The sequence below is a fragment of the Chanodichthys erythropterus genome, chromosome 11 (assembly GCF_024489055.1).
Source record: "Chanodichthys erythropterus isolate Z2021 chromosome 11, ASM2448905v1, whole genome shotgun sequence".
Taxonomy (NCBI): Eukaryota; Metazoa; Chordata; class Actinopteri; order Cypriniformes; family Xenocyprididae; genus Chanodichthys; species Chanodichthys erythropterus.
In genome coordinates, this window is record NC_090231.1 from 35,486,986 (window position 1) to 35,503,746 (window position 16,761).

The 16,761-nt window shown below is 35.7% G+C and overlaps 1 protein-coding gene and 1 long non-coding RNA gene across 4 annotated transcripts; one reads left to right on the forward strand and one right to left on the reverse strand.

Moving 5' to 3' along the window:
• Window positions 1–1,435: 1,435 nt before the first annotated feature.
• Window positions 1,436–4,145, reverse strand: LOC137030659 (uncharacterized). 2 transcript variants are annotated; one of them, XR_010896454.1, is made up of 4 exons: window positions 4,042–4,117; window positions 3,837–3,913; window positions 3,095–3,164; window positions 1,436–1,592 (listed from the first exon to the last, which is right to left on the reverse strand). It is a non-coding gene; the product is annotated as an uncharacterized lncRNA (long non-coding RNA). The 2 variants fall into 2 exon arrangements; XR_010896453.1 differs by having other exon boundaries at window positions 3,837–4,145.
• A 3,558-nt stretch (window positions 4,146–7,703) lies between these two features.
• Window positions 7,704–16,118, forward strand: si:dkey-181f22.4 (receptor-interacting serine/threonine-protein kinase 2). 2 transcript variants are annotated; one of them, XM_067400861.1, is made up of 11 exons: window positions 7,704–8,300; window positions 8,524–8,671; window positions 9,055–9,204; window positions 9,289–9,425; window positions 9,518–9,567; window positions 9,670–9,810; window positions 9,907–9,992; window positions 11,128–11,196; window positions 11,716–11,857; window positions 11,959–12,132; window positions 15,031–16,118. In XM_067400861.1, exons 1-11 carry the CDS (start codon window positions 8,158–8,160, stop codon window positions 15,333–15,335), a joined length of 1,545 nt encoding a protein of 514 aa, XP_067256962.1. In that variant the 5' UTR covers window positions 7,704–8,157; the 3' UTR covers window positions 15,336–16,118. The 2 variants fall into 2 exon arrangements, with proteins under 2 accessions (XP_067256962.1, XP_067256963.1); XM_067400862.1 differs by having other exon boundaries at window positions 11,719–11,857.
• Window positions 16,119–16,761: the final 643 nt, after the last annotated feature.

Below are 16,761 nucleotides of genomic sequence, written 5' to 3' on the forward strand. Positions count from 1 at the left end.
CATAAAGAACTCTTAACACAGCAACACACCTACATCACACAATTAGCCAAATGATTTAATTTTCTGACCGAAACCATATTTTGTTAAATAAATACAAACTCTACATTTCTAAATGCAAAAAGCAAATCTGATTCAAAATCGAGTTGGTCTGTCATAACACTAGCTAGTTTTCTATCAACATGAACATAGCGCAATGACTGTCAAAATAACAGTTGATGGCATTATGAAAACTGCATTACTTGTCATGTTTCAGTGCTACCTGCACTGTTAAAAATTGTCCTGTTAAAAAACAGTAAGTAACTGGCAGCACGGTTGCCAGCAAGTTACTGTTAAATTAACAGTGTCTTGCTGTTGTTGAAATTTACAGTTTGTTACTGTTTTTGTAAATACAGCATAAAGCTGTTATTTTCTGCATTAACAGTAAATTACTGTCAAAAGTATTAACAGTTAATTAATGTTTATTTGCACTTTTTAACTGTAAGCTACAAATGTTATTATATTGAGAAATGGACTGCTAAGAAAAAAAGGTGTAACTATTTTTCTAGATATTCCTTTGATTTTATTAATTACCCCTTAGAAGTCTTGCTTTAAAACCATAATACAATGTACAAATATATCCTTTGAAACATTAAAAATTTAACACAATGCAGAGTAACTTCAAAATGTGCTTTATTAAAACTTTGAAAAACTTGAAAAATAAAGCCACTTTAAATCACAAAATATTCTCAAAATTACTTACCCCCATGCCGTTCCACCCGTAAGACCTTCATTCATCTTCAGAACACAAATTAAGATATTTTAGTTGAAATCCAATGACTTAAAGAGGTCTACGGTTATCATTGAAATCCGATGGCTCCGTGAGGCCTTCATAGGGAGCAATGACATTTCCTCTCTCAAGATCCATTAATGTACTAAAAACATATTTAAATCAGTTCATGTGAGTACAGTGGTTCAATATTAATATTATAAAGCGATGAGAAATTTTTGGTGCGGCAAAAAAACAAAATAACGACTTATTTAGTGATGGTCAATTTCAAAACAATGCTTCAGGAAGCATCAGATCATTGTGAATCTGTGTGTCGAATCTGCAGTTCGGAGTGCCAAAGTCATGTGATTTCAGCCATTTGTCGGGTTTGAACTGCGATCTGATTCATGATTCGATAGACTGATTCATAATGCTCCGATGCTTCATGAAGCAGTGTTTTGAAATCGGTCATCACTAAATAAGTCATTATTTTGTTTTTTTGCCGCACCAAAATATTCTTGTCGGTTTATAATATTAATATTGAACTGATTTCGATGTGTTTTTAGTACATTATGGATCTAGACAGAAAGGAAGTGTTATTACTCCCTACGTAGGGCCTCAAGGAGCCATTGAATTTGAACTAAAATACCCTAATTTGTGTTCTGAAGATTAATGAAGGTCTTACGGGTGTGAAACGACATGAGTGTAAGTAATAAATGACAAAATTTTTATTTTTGGGTGAACTAACGCTTTAAGTCCATTAGCTTCTTAAGTAGACTGGCAACCCGAGTGTGATAAGTCTTGTCCACCCTTGGTGCCTTTTTCAGGATTTATTCCAATGAAGTGTCTGAAAAACAAATGCATACATTCAGAATTAGTGTGGGTAAAAGTTTACATAACGAGAATGTGAATAGAAATTAAGGTAACACTTTACAATACGGGTAATATGCATTAATTCATGCTTAACTAATGCACAAATAATCAAGTTAATGTATGACTTATGAAGAACTAAACCATTAATTAATGATTACTGCATCAGCAACTAATAAAGTTTCTATATGATTAATAGATTAAGTAATCATTATATTGTTATTAGTTAAATGTGTCATAATATATTAATTCCCTAATAGCATATTATATTAACTAATAATGTAAATGAACGTGTTAATTACCACAATCGGTCAAAGCCATGCATTTCAACTTCCAGTTGTCTGCTTTAAATAATCTTTAGCTAATGATTTACAAAGGTATCATGTTATGACTTTACTTGTTGAGGCACATGACTATTAACTAATTCAAAATTAATTCAAAACCCATAACCACAATGACATATTACTTAAACGGTAAGTTCACCCAAAAATGAAAATTCTGTCATTAATTACTCACCCTAATGTCGTTTCACACCTGTAAGACCTTTGTTGATCTTCGGAGCACAAATTAAGATATTTTAGTTGAAATCCGATGGCTCCGTGAGGCCTTCATAAGGAAGAAATGACATTTCCTCTCTCAAGATCCATTAATGTACTAAAAACATATTTAAATCAGTTCATGTGAGTACAGTGGTTCAATATTAATATTATAAAGTGACAAGAATATTTTTTGTGCGCCAAAAAACAAAATAACGACTTATATAGTGATGACCGATTTCAAAACACTGCTTCAGGAAGCATCGGAGCATAAATGAATCAGTGTGCGGAATCATGGCTTGGATCATGTGTCAAACCGCCAAACTGCTGAAATCACGTGACTTTGGTTCTCTGAACTGCAGATTCGACACTTTGATTCATTTATGATTTTGAAATCAGCCATCACTGAATAAGTCGTTATTTTGTTTTTTTGGCGCACCAAAAATATTCTCGTCACTTTATAATATTAAAATTGAACCACTGTACTCACATGAACTGATTTAGATGTGTTTTTAGTACATTAATGGATCTTGAGAGAGGAAATGTCATTGCTCCCTATGAAGGCCTCACTGAGCCATCGGATTTCAACTAAAATATCTTAATTTGTGTTCCGAAGATGAACGAAGGTCTTACAGGTGTCAAATGGCATGAGGGTAAGTAATAACTGACAGAATTTTCATTTTGGGTGAACTAACCCTTTAACAATTAGTCATGTGCCTCCAAGTAAAGTCATAACATAACAAATATTAATAAAAGTCTTGAGGGCTTGGAATGACATGAGTGTGGGTAAAAGATGGCAGCATATTTATTTTGTTTGAACTGTCCCTTTCAGTGTTGTACAAAAGCATTTACCATGTTTGCTGAAATACAAAAGAAAAAAAAAGAAAAAAAAAAAAACACCCTTAGAGGCTTATGTAATAAAATAGACTAGATCTATACATACCAAGGAGTATCAGTCGAGGAGTTGCAGGTTGTTCAAGTGTCCTTTCTACATCAGCTGCAGTGGAAGAGGCCTAAGACACAGTTACAATGATGAGGACAGACTCAATACACTAACAATAATGCCTGTAATGTATGCATTTAATTTTTAAATTAGGAAAGAGCATGTCTATTTCAGTTGTTAGGACAATAATACCATGATAGAACATAAACAACAACAGCGAGTCAAATTGGACAGTCTTTGGGCACGAAAATCTCAACAACAACAAAGTCTCCACTGAAATAAAATGTCATTTAGCCTACTGTACTGGGCAAAGTAACATTACAATACAAACCATCAACATAATAACTTACTGAGTAGTAACGCGCAACTTATTCTATCAAGCTAACCTTGGTCGAAGTAATCCAAAATACACCCAACGCTAAAGAAGCAAAACAGCAACAAAAGAAAAACTCCCCTCATAATACAGTTATGTACAAATTAGAACAAGCTTACCCAAATTTGCAAGCACAACGTTATCGAAATCAACGTTTTGTCTAATATAAACTAAATGTAGGCTATATTATCCAATAAATGAAAAGATCTTAAGCTAAAATTAGCAAACGAGATGACGACAATTTCAGCGCGTTAGAAATAACTTACATCGATATTACTTTGTTGCTATGATGTTAAAGGCTTACTTTGCAGAAGAGTTTATAGTATATCATATTTGAAAAACTTGTATAGGTATACATAGTGAACTCACCTCGTACTCGGGAAATATATGAATCCGAAATTCAGCTCCACTCTGTGACGCAGTTTGCACGGTTGGCAGGTTTGGCACTGAAATGGACGTATAAAACAGTTACAAGCTCAGCATCCACAATTATTACAGTTATTTGCACAGTTATTTGCAATTGCAAACGTGTAGCCTATCTTGTGTAAAAGGAGCAAGGCAAAGGTGCACTCACCGGTTAAATCACAGTGTAAAGACGGATAAAAATCCAGATGTGTTCGCTGCAGTTTTCAGTTCCAAAAATACTGTTAAGTACTGTTTTCTTTCCTTTGTGGAATAAATACGGTAAAATGCTGTTAAAATTTGTGTACGTCATTTCACCAACCGTAAAAAAAACAGTAATGCGCTGCTTTTTAATATAACAGGATTATACTGTTAAAATTTTGCCGTAAATTAACAGCAATTTTTAACAGTGTGCAGAAAATATGAAATCCATTGTTTTTATAATTAAATTTCATTTTAATGCAGTAAAAGTAGAATGCTTATATGTAAGACATGAAAAGTATGAGCATGTACAGCACTCAATACTTAGTTGGGGCTCCTTTTGCCTGAATTACTGCAGCAATGCGACGTGGCATGGAGTCGATCAGTCTGTGGCACTGCTCAGGTGTTATGAGAGCCCAGGTTGCTCTGATAGTGGCCTTCAGCTCTTCTGCATTGTTGGGTCTGGCATATTGCATCTTCCTCTTCACAATACCCCATAGATTTTCTATGGGGTTAAGGTCAGGCGAGTTTGCTGGCCAATTAAGAACACTGTGTGCAGGTGCCAAGTCCTGTTGGAAAATGAAATCTGCATCTCCATAAAGTTGGTCAGCAGCAGGAAGCATGAAGTGCTCTAACTTCCTGGTATACGGCTGCGTTGACCTTGGACCTCAGAAAATACAGTGGACCAACACCAGCAGATGACATGGCACCTCAAACCATCACTGACTGTGGAAACTTTACGCTGGACCTCAGCAACGTGGATTGTGTGCCTCTCCTCTCTTCCTCCAGACTCTGGGACCCTGATTTCCAAAGGAAATGCAAAATTTACTTTCATCAGTGAACATAACTTTGGACCACTCAGCAGCAGTCCAGTCCTTTTTGTCTTTAGCCCAGGCGAGACGCTTCTGACGCTGTCTGTTGTTCAAGAGTGGCTTGACAAGGAATGCGACTGCTGAAACCCATGTCTTGCATACGTCTGTGCGTAGTGGTTCTTGAAGCACTGACTCCAGCTGCAGTCCACTCTTTGTGAATCTCCCCCACATTTTAGAATGGGTTTTGTTTCACAATCCTCTCCAGGGTGCGGTTATCCCTATTGCTTGTACACTTTTTTCTACCATATCTTTTCCTTCCCTTCGCCTCTCTATTAATGTGCTTGGACACAGAGCTCTGTGAACAGCCAGCCTCTTTTGCAATGACCTTTTGTGTCTTGCCTTCTTTGTGCAAGGTGTCAATGGTCGTCTTTTGGACAAGTCAGCAGTCTTCCCCATGATTGTGTAGCCTACAGAACTAGTCTGAGAGACCATTTAAAGGCCTTTGCAGGTGTTTTGAGTTAATTAGCTGATTAGAGTGTGGCACCAGGCGTGGCACATTGAACCTTTTCACAATATTCTAATTTTCTGAGATACTGAATTTGGGATTTTCCTTAGTTGTCAGTTTTAATCATCAAAATTAAAAGAAATAAACATTTGAAATATATCAGTCTGTGTGTAATGAATGAATATAATATACAAGTTTCACTTTTTGAATGGAATTAGTGAAATAAATCAACTTTTGATGATATTCTAATTATATGACCAGTACATGTCTTCCTCTCTCTCACCCAGACATTAATTTTTTTCTCTTTCTGCTCCTCTTTGTTGTTCTGCATCCACACTGAACAAATCTGATTCAAAGAGTCCTTTTTTACTGTGTCCATGTAATGAAACGAACCTGACTATGCCTCCAACTGAGATTAGAATCTGCTATTTCTCAATATTTCAGTAATCTGCTAATTAAAAATGCTTATCAATTGTTTCAGTATTTGTTATATATATTTTTTCAATACTTTTGAGCTGCTGTTGTTGCAGAAGTAGAGGTTTTATACTATATTTAAAGATTGGAACATTAGGTCTTCATTTCTGACTTGTTGTGTTTAAGCATTTGAAAATAACATCAGAAAGATCCATGATTTTGGTATTGGGTAAGCTTGTGTCAAAAGAAAATTTAAGCATTTTAGAAACAACATGAATTGTGTTAATGGTATGCTCACAACAGACAGATGTTGTGCTAATTGTGTTTAGTTTTGAAAATGTGACTACAGGTTGGACAAAAGTATGTTAGCAATTGAAAAAAACTGTAAAAACTGGCTGGCTTCGTACATTCTTTATGTTGTTTTTTTTTTTCCAATATTTTTTCTAAAAGAAAATGTTTAACTGGTTGAATGTTCTATTGTCTTTATGGTGTAGACATGAATGTAGGCCAGTGTTGCATTCTGATGTTCAATGGAAAATATTTACACAATTTAAGCATTGCGTTACAGTTCCCCTTTGTTCAGCTTGATTTTTATCTAAACCCCTCGTTCATGACTTCTTCACTGAGTTGCAGCTCCTCGGAAAGTTACGTAAAAGGGGTTTTACTGACTCTTGAGTGTAAATTCTCTGAGACTGGAGTAATCACTTACACACATCTGCACTGAATTCACAAGAAATGTATCAGAGAAGACAAAAAAGTATACAATTACTGGATGTATAATTTGACACTTAATATGCAGATTATGATATATATATATAAAAAACAGTAAAGACATTTATTTGATGTGTTACTTTATTGAGTCATTAGTTCATTTTTTTTTTTTTTTAATAAATAAGTCAATGACAAGGCGTAAATGGAACAAGACTAAGATTTCCATCAAATAGTATGGAAATGTAGACATTGATTGCATTTTTAGTGAATTTAATTCCTTTCATTTGTTTTTCAGAAAATGTATTGTTCAGGTAATCATGTTTTGTCAATGTATTCACTAGTTTTATTGGATAGTTTACTACAGTTCAACAGTGTTAATCATTGTCAGTGTCTGTTTGCTTCTGTTATCTTTATTTAATATAATGTTTTTTTGCTATAAATTGTAAATAACTCTTTTTGCATGTTTGTTTATGTACAGTAATGTATATAGGCCTACAAAAACAGTTAAAGTAACAATATAACTAGGCCTACACAGTAAGTTAAATTGACAATAGTTTTTTTCTTCTTCTGGGATAACAGAGTGTGAAAGTGATAAATCAATAAATGACTCACAAGATTCCACTTTCTATTGTTAGTTCAGTCACTCTGGACATCCCCTTTTCTGTAAGATGGAAATATCACTTCCCATTCACTTGTCACGCTGAACAGAGATCAGCAAATGGTGTAAGACTTTATATAAACTTAAGCCTTGCATAGAAAACCCCCAAGTGTGTGGCGGACACCTCTTTGTGCAATTTCGGCAGACATCTGAGAAAAAGAGGAATTGCTCTTTTTTTTTTTTTTTTAAGAGATGGAGTCACATTGATTAGCTCATAACTAGATAGCTGTTGATGCAGCCTGTGTTAGCCATGTGATACCTACGTGACATGAACCTAGCCTAATAGAATGTCAATAAATTAGTGTGGAGAGCCTGAGAGGTTAATAATTGATAGCATAACTATATTTCCACTCTGTTACTGTCTTCCATGTATGGCTATTTTGTAAAGGTAAATTATGAAGTTATTCATGTGGCCATAGGCTACATTTCATTGAAAAAAAATCAGGCAGTAGGTTACAAGTTGCTTTCAGTTTTACCCCCTTACGCCATTCCCGAGATTGCGTTTGGCTGGTCATGTGATCTCAAGATGGCGACCCGCTTCATATAAAATCAAACATCTTTTACTAAGCTATCGATATTACTGGAGTCATCATCTCATGAATGTAGGCCTACATATTTTTTTAAACATCTGTCAAAACTACTATTCATGTATGTGCATGTAAGAACAAATAATGTGATCAGCAATGATGTTGTGTAGGCAATCTTTTTCCCCCTCACAAATCAGTTTATCTTTGGTTCAGCTTTCCCTTTCTCGCGCCCAGGTGAATCAATACGTTGTTTTTCCAACACTACATGACTGTTAAAATTAGCCGGGGATTTCTGCGAACTCAGCCAATAAGACACGACATAAACAAGCGACGTGTCATGAGCACGCGATCTGGGGCCGGGCTTTCTATTCCTTTCATTTTCGACCGCAAATGAATCAAGTCGAGCAGTCTCAGTATACTCAGCGCCCCAGCAGAGCTGAAATTGACTGGGTCCAGAGGGATGGCTCAGGCCAGTCATCTGCAGATAATTGATGAGAAGGACTTGCAAAATGTAGTTTTGGTCAGAACGAGTGTTGGTGCGTGTTTGCGAGGACATTTCGAAAGGACAGGACGCAAAGTGGCTGTCAAGTTAATCAAGGACAGGTAAAGTGCATTTTTAACCATCGTACCTGTGGCAGATCATTTTTGCACGTTTGTTTGTTGTGTTTTGCATAGCCTATATTTCCTAAATATATAGAATTAAATTAATTTCTATTAAAATAAATTAGGCATATTTAAGTTGTAGTACATTAATAATTATTGATACAGCACTAATATGAATTAATAATAATAAATGTAAATGCTTTGTGTGTGTGTGTGGTATCAGTAAGTGGACTGACCGGTTAAAGAAAGTGTCAGGTCAGGTGTGCTCTGAGCGACTACTACTCCCGTTGGGTGTGTACACAACTCACTCTCTAGTGGGGCTGGTGTGGGACTGGATGACTGAAGGATCTCTAGATTCAATACTGCATGAGGTAAGCACTTAGTTAAACAGTTAATACTTAATTTAAAAAGATGCTTTGAGTCACAGACAGGTGCTTTAACATACTTGATGTGACTGTTATCTAAAGCAGGAAGTGCGAGTGTTTGTTTTTTGATTTTGGAAAGGTGTGTTTATGTTCCTGACAGTGAGAGAGTGGAAATCCCCTGGGCAAGGAACCAACTAGTAATGTACAGTAACAGTAAAACAAATAGTGCCAAAGAACAGCAGAAGCATTCCAATCCAATGCATTAGCATTTCAATAGCTGTTGCATCATCTGTAATATAACTCTTATTGTCAGGAAATGTCTCTCTGTGTATTCTACTGGTCTTATTTCATTTAACTGCAAGTTTTCTTTTTTTTTTTGCTTTCTTTAGACAAACCTGTACCCAGAGCTTTCGGTGGCTCTTTGTCTTCGGATCCTGTTGGATGTTGCTGAAGGTTTAGCACATATCCATGCCATTCCGCTGCCTCATGGAGCCCTGAAAGCTACTAATGTTCTTCTCGACCAACAGTACCGTGCCAAAGTATTGCCTTGCCTAGTCCAAAGATCCTTAAAATTGTGCATATGCATGACCATTTTTCTAATTTTTAAAATTGTGTCATTGTAGTTGTGCGACTGGGGCCAAGAGATAGACATGCACTTGACCACTTCTAATGGTCGTGGGCCATGTTACAGAGATCTGGCCTATATGTCACCGGAAGTCTTACAAGGTGCTGCTCCTTCTGTGGAGGCGGACATATATAGGTGAGGTGCATTATCTCAAAATTCTATATTGATTCAGCTGTATGTTAGAGTAGAATTGTTGAGTTCATTTGAGCTTTTTAATGATTCTACAGTTTTGGGGTTCTGATGTGGGAAACACTGAATAGAAAGCGTCCATGTGAAGGTATGTTGTCATCTCTTCAGTGCATCTTGTCTTCTTTTGGGAGAAGGATTTTTCAGTCATTCACTGACCTGAAATATTTCCTTTAAATTTGTTTTCATACAGGTATTGATCAGCTTCAGACCAAATTAGAGCTTGGTTTTGGGGTTGACCTCCTACCAGTAATGACCCCTCAAAACCATGCTCTTACCCAAATCATTGTTAGATGCTTGAACAGTGAACCTCAAAAACGCCCATCGGCTGAGGGTTAGTTACAACATTTTTTAAACATGGAGCTTAAAGGTGTTATTTAAGATCTGCTCATCACTTATTCATTTTTTATTTATTTTTTTGCTCATACAGAGTGTGCAATAGTTCTAAGGACAGCTTTAGCAGCATTTGATCCTCAGACTTTCACTGAAGATGTTCTTCATCTGAAAAAATGCAAGGTACTTGTTTAATAATGTCAAGTCACATTTATTTATGTAGCGCTTTTTACAATGCAGATGGTGTCAAAGCAATAACTGGTATATAATTTTGGCTGCACAGCGGACTTAAAGAAAATTGTGTCATTGTCCAGCTTAAGTAAATTCTTTATTGATTCATTCCATTGTAAGAATCAATAGTTATTAATTTAGTTAATTTATCTATATCAAATGTCAATATTCAATATTCATAATGAGCTGAATAATAGTAATAACTTTTATACATTGGGGTTCAGAAGGTCCACAGTCTTTCTTTTTCATTGAAATCTGGCATTTAAAGTCGGCATGCTAGTTGGCGTGAACATGATTTATCCCGACATCTGAGCCACTGAAAACGTTATGGATTAGTTTTATTTTTGAAGGGAATGCGCCACAGATCTAATATACACATGTGATTTCTGTCCCTGTTGTTTACGTTCACAGGAATAACTGACTGTGTTTATGTTTACTTTGTGTTTTTGATATAACCTTGTGTGTATTTGGCAGTTTAAGCACAATAAAATGTGAAAGGGAAGTTAGTTTAATACTCACGAGACATCCGACAGCCAGCTTTCTGCGTGCTTCAGATGTGTGCACTCAGAAAATTATGAATTAGAAGTTTAAACTGATATAGCGTTAAAACACATGCAGATAATAAACCTATAGATTAATAGTAATAATAAACAAAGATTTCCTGGTCACTAATCCAATAAGCAAATTATATAAACATTATATACTCTTTTCAAGTGGTCAGATGTTCTTGATTCCATTGAAGCACAAGATGTATCTTTCATTTTCAAATGCTATACTGGAGATCATCACGTTTAACTGGAACAAAAACTTGTGCCGTTCATACAGCTCAAGTGCTGCTGTGATTTAAAGCAAAATGAGTACAAACCGAATACTAAGACATTCTAAAATTCATGTCAATTTTTCTAATAAATAATTTTCACTCCATTGTTATGCATTTTCACTTGTAGTCTGTGAACCTCACTTCATGTTGAATATTTTCTTTTATAAATTCACATTCATTTTAATACAGATGTGAAGAATTTGACAGTTGACCGATTATGTATTTATTAGGTGGTAATGATTGTGGGCTGTGTGTCTGTTTCACCAGGAGAGGAGGCTACAGAGCTGTAAAATGCGCTCATCCTGGGAGTTGCCTATTGAGCTACATAACCTAGAGGTAAGAGACAACTACTGCAATTACTGTGAACAGGTTTTACTAGAAATGTTCTCTCTCTTTTTATACCACAATGTTGATATTGTTGAGCAGGTACTCAGTTCAAAGCTATATTTTGTATTGTTTGTGTTCATTATAAATTGTGTGCAAATATAACACTTCTTACAACCATGGCCATACACAGGATTTTAGAAAAACAGGGGTCAAAAAATGTTTAATTTAAAAATGTTAATGTACAATATCATTTGGGTTTAAATGAAAAAAAAATCGGAATAGATAAATCTTTGATCTGATTGGGCATCTCAGTCATTTTGACATTGACATGCGCTGTTACACTGCTGATCAGCTCAGATGAGAAAGCTGGTTATCTTTGTGTTGTAGAACATTTTTGCAGCACCAAAGAACAGTTACTATTAGAGAGTTATTTCATGAATTTTATTATACACCTCGAGAACCTCAATGGTCAGTACGGCCATGCTTACAGCTTTTGTATTCTGACCATTGACTGTCTTTTACCACCAGCAGGACAATAGTTGCAAAGGTCCCACAAAATATTGGACCTCCAAGGTGATTCCACAAAATGAAACTCTGCCAGTGTCTTCACTGAATGCAAAAGGAAAGCCAAAACCGCCAAGAGGTTGTCCTCAGATTGGATGCTTTAGGGGTTAGTGAGCTCTAATTTAATAGTATTTTGGATACATTTTTTCACTTTTATTAGTGTAAAATTTCTTATAATTACATTTTCCCTGCTCATGTCTTTTATAGATACTGGAAAAAGTTCGGTCCAATCCAGTAACGCCTGCAGTGATCAAGGTTTCACTCAGATTAATGGGCGTTGTGGAATTTCGCAGAGACAGAGTCCCATATCTTTAAGGTCCCCATGTGTTTCCCCTACATCGCTGTTTCAGAGCACCCCACAACACAACGCTGGGAACCAGGGTGAGAAATTAGTTCTGTCTCCAAAATTTCCTAACAGTCATTTTGTTTGGATCTCTCTAATTCCCTCCATTCCTTTCCTGCACATTTACAACATACGAGTTTGGACCACAAACATAAACACTCCATTGTTGCATACTTTAATCCATCTGGAAAAAGGTCTGCTCTTTATCAGTCTCGATTGCCTGATGCATTTTAGCTAAATAAACCTGGAGGAGCTTTGTGTACATATTGTGTACATATGTTGGCATAACTACCTGGGCACAGAAAATGTATCAGTTCTTATTTGTGTTGTGCCTTTACATGTGCACAGTAAGCAGTTCTGTGGGACTGTGCTCGCTCGCTTCCTGAATGACCGCCCCACTAATGCCTTATCTGTGTCCAGTGTGTTTCCTCCCCAGAGGGTTTTTGTTTTTCTCAGAATTAGTCTTGTTTTGTTCATTTAAATGTAAGTAGTATAGAAAGTTTTGTCGCAGTGAAGGATCTGGTTAAGAGTAATGGCATTTTAAAAAATACACTACCGTTCAAAAGTTTGGGATTGATAAAAAATTTTATGTTTTTGAAAGAAGATTCACCAAGGCTGCGTTTGATCAAAAATACAGTAATAGTATGAAATATTACAATTTAAAATAACTGTTTTATATTTTAAAGCTGCTGTCCGTAACTTTTTTTTATGTTTAAAATTGACAAAAATTATATAATGAGTGAGTACATCATGAACCCATTTTCCAAGCCATGTTTTTGTCTTATCCTGAATCACTACGATACACCTATAATAAGGGTTTATATTTGGACTATTTTAGACTGGTCATACCACTGCAGAGTAGCACAGAACCTGTGTGACTCATCATAGACATAAACAGAGAGAAGTTTTTTTTAATGAATTTTACTAATGATTCTTCAGAAAACATTCAAATATGCTGATTTGGTGCTCAAGAAACATTTCTTATCATTATCAATGTTGAAAATAGTTGCTACTTAATGTTTTTGTGGACAATGTAATACTTTTTTCATGTATCTTTGATACATTTGAAATATTTTGTAACATTATAAATGTTTTTACTGTCACTTTTGATCAATTTAATTAATCCTTGCTCAAAAGAATATTAATTTCTTTTAAAGTCCCAAACTTTTGTATAGTGACCGAGCCTGGTTTCTCACAAGGTTTTTCTCAATTTCTCACCTGATGGAGTTTGGGTTGCTTGCCACGGTCACCTTTAGCTTGCTTAGTTGGGGACACTTAATATTCAGCAATGTTACTGATTTGACTGCACTGACACTATTGGATGAGAACTCAACTTAGCTGGATTATGACATCAATGCTTTCTGTAGAGCTGCTTTATAACTGAATTGAACTCCTTTCATAACTGAAGTACAACCCAAATTCTGGAAATGTTGGGATGTTTTTTAAATTTGAATAAAATGAAAATTAAAAGACTTTCAAATCATGTAAGCCAATATTTTATTCACAATAGAACATAGATAACATAAATGTTTGAACTGAGAAATTTTAGAAGAGTCTGGGTGCTGCAGTATGTGGTTTTGCATTGCCCTGCTGAAATAGACATCATCTGGAAGGGAGCATATGTTGCTCTAAAACTTTTTATATACACCTTTCAGCATTCATAGTGCCTTCCAAAACATGCAAGCTGCCCATACCGTATGCCCTTATGCACCCCCATACCATCACAGATGCTGTTTTTTGAACTGAATAAAGACACTGATAACACACTGGAAGGTCTCCCTCCTCTTTAGCCTGGAGGACACGGCGTCCGTGATTTCCAACTTTCAAGTTTGGACTCGTCTGACCATAGGACACTTTTCCACTTTGAAACAGTCCATTTTAAATGAGCCTTGGTTCATAGGACATGATGGTGCTACTGGACCATGTTCACATATGGCTTCCTTTTTATGATAGAGCTTTAGTTGGCATCTGCAGATGGTATGGCGGATTGTGTTTACCGACAGTGTTTTTTGGAAGTATTCCTGGGCCCATTTAGTAATAACATTGACACAATCATGCTGATGAGTGATGCAGTGTCATCTGAGGGCCCGAAGACCAGAAGCATCCAATAAAGGTCTTCGGCCTTGTGCCTTACGCAGAGATTTCTCTGGTTTCTCTGAATCTTTTGATGATGTTATGCACTCTAGATGAAGAGATTCAAAGCTTTTGCAATTTGACATTGATGAACATTGTTTTTAAAGTATTCCACAATCTTTTTACGCACTCTTTCACAGCTCTGCCCATCTTCACTTCTGAGAGTCTCTGCCTCTCTAAGACATCCCTTTCATAGCTAATCATGTTACAGACCTGATATCAATTAACTTAATTAGTTGCTAGATGTTCTCCCAGCTGAATCTTTTCAAAATTTTTGCTTTTTCAGCCATTTGTTGCCCCTGTGCCAACTTTTTTGAGACCTGTAACAGGCATCAAATTTGAAATGAGCTCATTTAGTGGATAAAAGTGTAAAACATTTTGTTATCTATGTTCTATTGAGATTAAAGTATTGGCTCATGTGATTTGAAAGTCTTTTAGTTTTCATCTTATTTAAATTTAAAACACGTCCCAACATTTCCGGAATTCGGGTTGTACTTTACACAGTTATTGAACAGAAATGAATCAACACTGAACTGATTTCAACTAAATCATGACCGTTTACTATTGAGTTTTTAGAGCTGCTTTACAGCAGAATTGAATTCGGTTTACATAATTGAATCATTATTTTCCTGTTTATCACTATAAAGCTTTTTTGAAACAAACTGTGTTGTATAAAGCACTATAAAAAAATGTGACTTGATTTGTCTACGGAGTATGTTTATTCTTGCAAAAAAATTTTAGGAGAATGTAAAAGATTTATGAATACACTATTGACTATACTCTAATGCTTCCTCTTTCTCCAGTTAAATGTGAACTGTCTGTGGGAAGGAGCTGTTGCCAACTTCTGCAAGAGAGACGAGAGGCTATTGTTCGCTACATGACTGAAGGACGACTCAACAACCTACTTGACGTGTTACGGGCTAGACATGCCGTGACCCGCGAGACATATGAGATCATTACTGCGGCCTTGACCTTGACCGCACGCACGCGCTGTTTACTTGATATATGCGCCTGTCTTGGTGAAAATGTTGCTATCTTGGTGGCCACAACTTTAGGTTTAGTATCCACTCAAAATACTCAAACCACCCAGAGGTGGCAGGCTGGATAAATTTGATCAAAAATGCCTCTAGATTAGTGTTGTGCAAAGGCAAAATGCAGTAACTATACACAAAACAAATAATATCAGATTGATATTAGATTTGTATAATGTGTCACGTACATGCAAGTCTGTAAGAAATGAAGAGAGGTCAGACTCTCTGGAAGGGTATGCTGCCATGCAGTTTTATTCTTTTTTTAATCTAAATATATCATTAAATTAACACCCAATATAAAGGGTACTGATGACGTCATTGTTTCCCAGTTCACAAACTAAAGGGATTATTCAAATGACTTTGAACATGATGATGTTCTGATGAATGAGCAAATACAGATTTGATCAAATTCCTTTGAAGAGAAAAGCAAATCAGCAGCACAAAAACAGATTACTTTGAAAGGAACTTAAGAAAGTTAAGGCCATTTCCCTTAATCATACAAATCAATAGTGTTTGCAACTTTCACACTCAGTTGCTGTTAATATTGAAACCGTTGCTCAGCCTAATATATTCTTTTGATAGACTCATCACATATTTTACGTTTTTCTTACTATAACCACATTTATCTTGTGTTTTTGTGTGTGCCACACATTTCCAAGGTTGCGTGTTTTTGATGTTAGACTCACAATTGTGCATGTTGTACAACAGACGCAGTATTTTCTGATTGTAGTGTATCTTGCAACAAGACATTATATGTAATCGCATTTAATAGTATTATTGATTGGTGCCCTATGTATGTAGCACGGGATGTACAAAGCGAGAATATGAATAAAGTATGTATGGAAAAAACAAATGTGGTATAAGAAACGTCATTAAATGTTCACACTGTTTTGTGATCTGTTGTCTTTACCACAGTTGTGTGTCCCTTCAGCATTTGACCTGAACTCATATGTAAGATCCACTTCTAGGAGAACGGTTATTACTCAGTATTACTCAGGTCAATAACATACCACATACCTCCTCACAGACTGTCTAATTGCATGGATGTTCGTTACACTAAAGGGCATGAATGGACCTTGCTATAGGGGCCTTTAGTCACATTGCAATGTGAGATGTGAAATGTCTTTGAAATGATATTTCAGCGTGCTTCAACAGTGTTGTGGGATTTTTAAAAAAAATATTATTATTATAAAGCTACATGCTCATACATAGAGTTTTTGCATTGCTAAGTACAACATTATTTTGTCACACCACACCACAGGGATGTTTAAAATGAAGTAATGAAGGTAAAATGTGATTAAAAGAAATGGTAACAATTCACAGGACCTAAAAAACTCATTCATGTATAACTTATACATACACTACTATACCATTTAATTGTTTTTTCCCCCAAGAAATCAGCAAGGAAGCATTTAATTGATTAAAAGTGACAGTTAAGGTATTTAAAAATGTTAAAAGATTTATATTTCATATAAATGAAAGAAAAGAAAATGCATCACGGTT